Raw genomic sequence first — 9,331 nt, 5'->3', positions numbered from 1 at the left:
CACAACCAGAACAAAACCTAACTCGATGACTATATGCAACCTTATGTGAAAATTTGCAGATCGAAATATTGCCGACAAAAACAAAATAAATTAGATTTTAGGGTTCCAAGCAGCCATAAAGAATCTAAATAAAATGCGAACTTACCTTGCAAATTCAAACAGTTAAAGAACATAAACAAATAAACAACCCTGCAAGCACACGGAAGCAGAAAATAACTAGAGTATAGATTTAATCCATTACAAAAGCAAAACAAATTTAAATAAAGTTCCTACATTGTAAATTCAAACCATTCAAGCCGTGAAGCTCACAAAGGAGCCCAATAAAATAGACACAACCAGAACAAAACCTAAGTCAACGACTCTAAACTGAGAGAGCACCATCGAAAATTCCTTGCAAACTGGAAGTAGCCACCCCACAAACAGTTAAACAACAGAGACAAAGCAACAACCCTACAAGTAGACGAAAGGAGAAAATAAGCAGACTATAAACAAAATGCATTACAAAAGAAAAACACATTTAAATAAAATGAAACCTTACCTTCAAATTCAAACCATTCACGTTGTCAAAATCACAAAGAAGCCCAGTAAAACAGTCACAACGAGAACAAAACCTAACAACCTTATTGCAAAATTTCCAGAGCGAAAATTGTAGAGCGCAAAAAATAAGAACTTACCTTGCAAATTCAAACAGTTAAAGAACATAAACAAACAAACAACCCTGCAACCACACGGAAGCAGAAAATAAGCAGAGTATAGATTTAATCCATTACAAAACCCAAACAAATTTAAATAAAGTTCCTACATTGCAAATTCAAACCATTCAAGTCGTGAAGCTCACAAAGGAGCCGAATAAAATAGCGGTCGAACTTACCTTGCAAATTCAAAGCATGCACGGCGTGAAACTCACAAAGCAGCCTCGAAAATGCTTGCCAAACTGGAAGTAGCCACGCCCACAAACAGTTAAACAACATAAACAAAGCCACAACCCTGCAAGCACACAGGAGGAGAAAATAAGTATATAAAAAAAAATGCATTACAAAACAATTTTTTTTTAAAATAAAACGAAAGCTATTTCCAAAAAAATGCATTACAAAACGAGAAAGAGTATACATATAACTAGAATTTACCTTGCAAATACTAACCATTCACGGCTTGAAACTGACCGGGCACCGTCAGAAATTCCTTGCAAACTAGAAGTAGCCACCCCCACAAACAGTTAAACAACAGAGACAAAGCAACAACCCTGCAAGTAGATGAAAGGAGAAAATAAGCCGACTATAAACAAAATGCATTACAAAACACATTTAAATAAAACAAAACCTTACCTTCAAATTCAAACCATTCACGCTCTCAAACTCACAAAGAAGCCTAGTAAAACAGTCACAATGAGAACAAAACCTAACCAGAAAGTAGCCATGCCCACAAATAGTTAAACAACATAAACAAAGCCACAACCCTGCAAGCACACGGGAGGAGAAAATAAGCATATAAAAAAAATGCATTACAAAACAAAACTAAATTTAAATAAAACGAAAGCTATTTCCCAAAAAATGCATTACAAAACGAGAAAGAATATACATATAACCAGAATTTACCTTGCAAATGCTAACCATTCACGACTTGAAACTGACAGAGCACCGTCGAAAATTCCTTGCAACCTGGAAGTAGCCACCTCTACGAACAGTTAAACAACAAAGACAAAGCAACAACCCTGCAAGCAGACAGAAGAAGAAAATAAGCAAACTATAAACAAAATGCATTACAAAAGAAAAAAACATTTAAATAAAACAAAACCTTACCTTCAAATTCAAACCATTCACGCTGTCAAACTCACAAAGAAGCCCAGTAAAACAGTCACAACGAGAACAAAACCTAAGAACCTTGTGCGAAAATTTCGAGAGCGAAAATTGCAGACCGAAATATTGCCAACGACAACAAAACAAATTAGATTTTAGGGTTGCAAGTAGCCATAAAGAATGTCGACATTCGTGCACAGCCTTGGGGACGAAATCATTAAAGACAATGTCGCTTCAGAAACAGAGAGCACACACGGAGATGACCACAACGGACGCACATGTCAGCAAGCGGGCCAGACAATCAACACGCACGCGCCGGAGGGAGAACGCCAGCGGCAAGAAGCCGCCGGAATGCCTTGCAATTTTTCAGGCGCTTTCGCCCACTAAAAGCCTATCGACTTAATTAAAGTAACAATATGTAAATTTAAATTTTTTAACTAAAAAAAATTAAGATTAAATCTTCAATTATAAAAATAATTTTACATCCATATAATTGATTGATAATAATAAATAAAAAATACAAAGTTTGAAACCAAAATTTTAAAAATAATAATAAGATTTTTGAAATGATATTGAAAACAAAACTCATGAAAAAATTGCTAGGTAGTTATATTTTTGTCATTGCAATAAAGAGAAATTGATTGGTCATTGTATTAAAGATAAATTAATAGAAGTGGGGTCATTGTGTTAAAGAAAAATTAATAGAAGTGGGCCCAAAACGTAAGAGAAACGGACATGAGTATTTTCACCATTAGGTGTAAAAACTAGATGGGTTTAAAAACCATACAGGGAGAAAGTAACAGGTGTCTAAATGAACGGAGTCATAACGGTCACCTCGAGAAACTAACTAGCCGTTACACCGCTGAAGGCTCTTCAAATACATCCTGTGGACCCAATAATCATACAAACTCTCTTGTCATTCATTTGATGCTCACAGATTGTACAATTAAGCATTCAAAGCTCTGCATTTCCTTTTCTGTCATTTTCTGGTGACAGCGACAAGAGCTTCATTTGCAGAAATATTCTGATTGTTTTACAGTTTTTAATTTTGTAGTTGGATTGAGATGGATTCTGATAAATGCACCGATATTGTTATATGTGAAGCAAGTTTAGGTGGTGATCATCACATTGTGGAGATCCCTGTGGATGAGGAGCAGAAAAAGATCGATTCTTCTTCTTCTCCACAACACCCATTGGAAGAAATTGCAGATAGCAGGGGCCACCTGCTTCTGCTCAAACTGTGGCAGAGGGAGGAGGAAATTGTTGCTCACCACATTGACTCGAAAGAGTCAAGGATTGACACGATCAGCTCAGATGTTTTCCAACTTTCTTGCTTCTTTTTTGCTTTTCATGGTATCTTTCTAACTCTGCTTTTCACTGCTGCCATTCAGGAAAATGCTCACAGCTGTACGAGATGGTGGATCCCAGCTATTCTGTCCTTTGCAACCTCTTTGGTTCTTATATTTACCATTCTCCACAAGCTGATTGTTAAAGGGAATGTTGTGAAGATGTTGCAGAAGGACAAGACTGATTTGAGGGCTCTGGCCAGATGCATTCAAGAGTTGAGAATGAAGGGCGTGAGTTTTGATTTGTCAAAAGAGCCTCAACCTGCTAAGAGGTGGAAGAGCTCCAGTGTGGAAGTTAAATTGGGCCCTCTCAGATGGTGCTCTCAATTTTCTCTGCCCATTACCTTGACTCTTATTTCAGGCCTCGTCCTATGGTCATGCAAGTTAATTTCTTGCAGCTAGCTAATTGGTAAGGTCATTGTATGTGGGGTGATGCTTAACAGAAAAAAGAATTCTTAGCACATTTTACCTAGGGCTTACTTTACATGGAATGTTTGTGCAGCGAAAGAGCAGAAGTAAAATGTCTGGTTTGCTTTCTCGAATGACTTGCTGCTTTGACCTCTGTTCTTGAATATGTTCAAATCTTGAGGTATATCTTCAACATTTGAATGCAGATTAGTTTGTTTCTTGTCGAATGAAAATGTTTTTCATAACAGGTCTAGCTCACTCTGTGCCTAGGGCTTAATTCACATGGAATTTTTGTGCAGTGAAAGAGCAAATGTGAAATGTCTGGTTTGCTTTCCCGGATGACATGCTGCTTTGACGTCTGTTCTTGAATATGTTCAAGCCTTGAGGTATGTTTTCAACTTTCGAATGCAGATTGGTGTGTTTAAAATGTTTTTGATAACAGATCTAGCTCACTTTGTGGCTTGAACAAAATTATATTGAGGAACATACACAATCGGATGCCTAAAGGCACACACATAAGGGATTTCTTCAATTCTTTATAATTTATTGGGAATGTCAGAGATAGATATTCAATTTTAGATTTAGCACTGGGATGCAGCACCCAGCTTATCAGCTTCCTGCTGATTTTTTCATAACATGTCAGATTTGTTTTCCCTTAGAGGGAAAGTTGTCCTGTTTAATAGGGTTGTTGTATCAGGGCCTTTCCTGAGGTATCTTTCATTTTATTATTTTGTAATAGAAAGAAGTGAAAATTTACTATTATTTGTTTGATTATTACAAGATATGATATCTAATCTAAATGATCATTTTCATTGCAGATTACAACAAATTATTATGATTAATTGCACTTTACAACAAATTATCAACTATGAAAATCAAGCAGAAGCTTTGGCAGGCATGGCAATTGAGATTACTTAAGAGTTGGATGGAATTATAATCAGACTAAGTGGCTTATCATCTGTTGGACAAATATTGGAAGAAAGAAGAAATTTCAATCCATATTTTGCATTTCTTTTTTTTCCAAGTATTTCTCCAACAGGTGCTAAGCCACTGAATCTCGGTCATAATTCCTTCCAACTTTTTGGTGATCTTGACTGCCATACCTGCCAATGCTTCTGTTTCATTCCTATATTTTCATGCATTATTATTATGATTAATTGCACTTCACAACAAATTATCATCTATGAAAATCAAACAGAAGCTTTGGCAGGCATGGCATTTGAGATTATAATTACAATCAAAACATCTGTGACACTTTTTGGTGAACTCGATGTCCGCCAATGCTTCTGTTTCACTCCTATATTTCCATGCATTATAATTACAATCAAAACAGCTGGGACACGTTTTTCTAGTGAAGTGTCTACTATTGATCAATTGTGGTGCTGTGATTCTTGTCACGAAGGTTCAAACGTTTTATGGGATGATATTGCCATGTTCATGTTGGGGATGAGGTCCCCTATATGTGACCTCAGTCCGGTTCATAGCTCCGGTCAAAGCATTCACACCCAATTTGAAAAACACTTTGTCCATCAATTTAAAAGGTGGTTTAACTTTTTCCAATGTATCAATTCTCTTCTGACATTTCATAATATTTTTTGTTATGCAATAATAGCATAAGTTTACTGTATAGTAGATCCATATTAAGTATGTGGCCTATATTCACTTGAGTTGTGCTCAATAAATTATTCGTTCTCTTTTGAATATGTGGAAATGAATTATTTTCCGATTCAGGAATAATTTTTTTATCACTAGATATCAATGGGCAGAGGGCTGTTGCAAGATGTGTTTGCCAGTGAATTGTATCCTTAGGCAGATGTGGCAAGATGTGTTTGTCAGTGAATTGTATCCTTCGGCAGATGTGTTTTCATACCTGGTGGATTCTTTTAGCGTTAACGTGGTTCTTGCATCATTAACGTGGCTGATTTTGTTATGCTGAGCAATTTTTGTACAAGTTGTCATCTTGATTTAAAGTCTAAGATAAATTAATAGTTGACTAAAATGCTACCTGAACATGGTCTTGATTTGAGTTTAAAAAGGGAGGTTAGACTCTATTGCATTTCATAGCATAGCAGATAATTACCCTGATAACAATTATCAAAACAGAGCATATTACTTTGTTATGCAATGAGCTCTTTTAGGTTGCCCTTTTATGCAATCCATCACCGCTTAGAAAACCAAAAAACCCCTACATTGGGCAAACCCTGTTATCAGTTACGCCACAGTTATATTTTCCAAAAATGGGAGACACAACAAAACATGAGTTACCATGGAAAATTATCTTCTTTGCATCAATCAGACTATGTTTTTAGAATTGAGGTCCATATACGAATCTATCAGTTCCTAAACCTAACAAACTTGGGCAGTATCTAAAGCATGCTCCAAAAGTTACCATGAAAAATTTGTCCTCTGTATGATTTTAGTATATTGCATGTTGCTCAAAACCATTCACTGTGCCTGCCAGGGCATTCTTTAATCTTTACACGAGGAATTTAAATCTCCTTCAAAATGGATGGTTATATCAACTATGTCGAATTCAGCGTGTCCTTCCCATTTTTGGTTGAAACAATTAAGTGTTGTTCTACATATCAACTGTTTGAGATGAGTTTGACCTGCTAGTATAGCCTACATCTATCTATTTGACACCTATTTGTGTTTCTATTAATGTTCTCCAAACTTAAATTCCTGAAGGACATGAGGGGATGGTGCAGGCTATGGCGCCCTGGTAGGGTATGGACCATCCCTTGATGCATTTATGAAATATGTCCCATGGAATACCATTATGGCAGGATATGTGAACAAACAGATTTGTTGAAAAAGTCTTAGAAATTGGGAAGCAAACTTGATCGAAAGAAGAATGAATCAATGAATTTTGAGCAAGAAACTAGTATATTTTCAAATTCTTCTCCATGTGTGTTCTTTTGTTATGAATCTTGAGCAAGAAATTCATTGTTTTGTGAAGCTTTGTCGTCCTAAAAAGTTTATTCAGACTGTCCACCTTCAATTTGTTATCAAACTGACATGGATACCTTCAATTTGTTATCAAACTGACTATGGACATCCTTCATACATTGCACACTCCTTGATGAAGTGTCATTCAGTTTCAATCACCCTCTTTCTGCAAAAAATGCATGTCCTTTCTTCCCAACTTTCCTTAGGCAGCATCTATCTATCTGTTTCAAATCTCAAGCGATGAGAACTAGTCCTCAACTGCTCAACCATAATTTTAGCCTTTACTTTAACTACAGATCTCAAAAGAAAAAATTCACATGCTTCCATATGAAGTTGAATTCTATATATAGCATGTTTTTTTCGGCCTATTTGTATCCTGCCTTGAACTTTTTACATATCAACTTTTTTATCTCCTCATTATTGTTAGGACATTTATGCAGATTTAGGCCCCATTTGTCCATCCAATTGCTGTTATGTTTCTCCCAAGTTTCCTTCATATGCTCTAGCACAACCATTTTGGGTCAAGGTTGCCTATCCATGTCTTCAACCTTTTTTAAGTAGATTAACAAATAAATGATTGTTGAGTGTACGGAACATAACAGCCTTAGCTAAAAGGAAACTTGCCTATCCATGTCTTCAACCTTTTTTAAGTAGATTAACAAATAAATGATTGTTGAGTGCAGGGAACGTAACAGCCTTAGCTAAAAGGAAAATATGGGATCGTTGATTTGACTTTGAGACTAGTAGTGATTGAGTATTTTCAATTCTTTCTACTTGTTGTCATTTGTCATTTGGGATCCTTTTTTGTTCTACATGTATTCATCTTCTTTTTGCATACAAAAGCTTCTACCACATAGCCCACCACATAGCCCACTAAGTAGATACCCTCTCTAATGATATTGTTTAACCACTCTTCAAATTTATCAATATATAATCAAACAACATGGAGATAGAGGACGCAACTATTCGAATCCAATGTCGCTACCGAAGCATTCAAACATGCCCTCTTTGGTTTTGATTTTATCTCTAACCTATTAAGAGCTTATGGACAACCACTCCGAACTCCTTTGGAATCCCAAGCTCTTCCATTATGTACCAAATCTTGTCTCTACAAACAGTGGCAAAAGTGTTTTTGAAATTAATGAAGCAACAAAAAAACTCTCCATCTTGTGTGTTCCAACCCTCTTAAGGAAGTGCCTTAGACTAATGTGATGATCAATAGCAGTGTTTAGGCCTAAAGGTAGCCTTCCCTTTTGCTCTTTTTCCATCCCTTTTTGACCAATTGTTGATTTTGCGCTCCAAAACTTTCTAAGAAAAGGATTGACCATAATAGTACAATAATTAGACTAAAAGAAGGGTGAAAATTTATTCGACTCAAAGAAATAAGTACAAGAAGAACAACCACCCGCCAAAGCAAAGAAAAGAAACATTAGACAACCCTCAACATGTTGGACAGGGCTGGAGAAAGCTAAACCCTATCTCCAATATGCCAACCTTGCATGTTATCAGAAGCCCATCTGGCTAGATAATCAACAACTCCATTACATTCGTAGGGAATGTGAAGGAAACCAACAGATTCCAAAAAACTACATAATTGAAGAATCTGCATAATAACCCGAGCTAGGTGCCAACTAACATCATCTAATCAACGATTAGATAGCAGATTCACCACCACCTGAGAATCAAACTCAACAATAATATGCGAGCAGCCAATAACACAACAATGCTCTACAACAAATGAATGGCCAAAGCCTCCATATAATTATTCAAATGAAAACCCTTATAGATGGAAAAAATAAAGTGAACATCACTAAAGTTATCCTGCCCAACGCCACCAATTCCAAACTCAACAATAATATGCGAGCAGCCAATATCCCGCCCAACGCCACCAATTCCAACATGTCCAGGATTGCCACGAGAAGAGCCATCAGTATTAATTTTGAGAAATCCAAGAGGAGGGATCCAACATCCCACACAGTTAACCTTCTTTAAAGGATAATGACTCCTAGACCCCAAAAGTTGTCGAGCACTCTGCACCCTTGGAAAAGTAGGCCTTTGAAGAGGGAAATTGAATTGATTGCAAATATCAACCTCAGAAGGCTCCACGCCTCCATCAAGGTCACACTTTGTAAACAGTCTCCCGAAGAGAATGAATGAATTTTCCACCAAAAGTGTTGAACAACCAACTTAGTATCTTGAAAAATCCAACAATTCCTCTCCAACCAAATATGCTAGATGATGAAAGTGGGTCCAAGAACCTAGGCAAACTGCAAAAAAGAAGTCTGGATAGGAGACCAAGGCCAGTGAGCCTAGAATTCAGCCAAGGAGGAAACATGCCAGCAGAGCTGATTCCATAAACTCCACCATAATAGGAACCCCAAAGGAAAACCCACAACAAGGGTGAAACAATTTTTTTTTTTTTTTTAAGTATAAACATAATAGGTGCATTAAACACAACATGCATGGTAACACAAGCGGAAGACTTACACCAAAATTCCTTAAGGGTTACCAACGAAGAATAAAACCGAAAGATAAATTCCACTATTAAGGTTAATCCAATATTCCATCATTAACTCAATGATCACAAGAAGCCATAAGCAATACAGATTACACCATTGAAAGATTGAAAGGAGACAATATAATTTCTCTTCAATAAGCATGCACACATAATATCAAGGAAACTGATAAATAACATCCCAATCTTAGGATTACATTGCTCTTCCAATACATGGTTTCTCAATATACATATAAAGATACAACTTAACCAAATACAAGGTTACAAAAGATCATGATACAACGACCACATAGGTCTCCAAATAACAATAGTCTACA

The 9,331-nt window shown here is 36.4% G+C and overlaps 1 protein-coding gene across 2 annotated transcripts; it reads left to right on the top strand.

The window, feature by feature from the left end:
* The first annotated feature begins 2,704 nt into the window (after positions 1–2,704).
* LOC131031363 (uncharacterized) lies at positions 2,705–5,217 on the top strand. 2 transcript variants are annotated; one of them, XM_059218777.1, is made up of 4 exons: positions 2,705–3,551; positions 3,645–3,731; positions 3,850–3,936; positions 4,369–5,217. In XM_059218777.1, the coding sequence occupies exon 1, from the start codon at positions 2,861–2,863 to the stop codon at positions 3,542–3,544; it is 684 nt and encodes a 227-aa protein (XP_059074760.1). In that variant the 5' UTR covers positions 2,705–2,860; the 3' UTR covers positions 3,545–3,551; positions 3,645–3,731; positions 3,850–3,936; positions 4,369–5,217. The 2 variants fall into 2 exon arrangements, with proteins under 2 accessions (XP_059074760.1, XP_059074758.1); XM_059218775.1 differs by having other exon boundaries at positions 3,850–4,260.
* Positions 5,218–9,331: the final 4,114 nt, after the last annotated feature.

Source organism: Cryptomeria japonica, chromosome 1 (assembly GCF_030272615.1).
Source record: "Cryptomeria japonica chromosome 1, Sugi_1.0, whole genome shotgun sequence".
Taxonomy (NCBI): domain Eukaryota; kingdom Viridiplantae; phylum Streptophyta; class Pinopsida; order Cupressales; family Cupressaceae; genus Cryptomeria; species Cryptomeria japonica.
Note: the sequence above shows the minus strand (reverse complement) of the source record. Positions and strands in the feature narration are given on the sequence as shown.

Bases quoted from the DNA above. Each gene is read 5' to 3' on its own strand.
- LOC131031363 (XM_059218777.1), top strand. From the start codon at position 2,861: ATGGATTCTGATAAATGCACCGATATTGTTATATGTGAAGCAAGTTTA.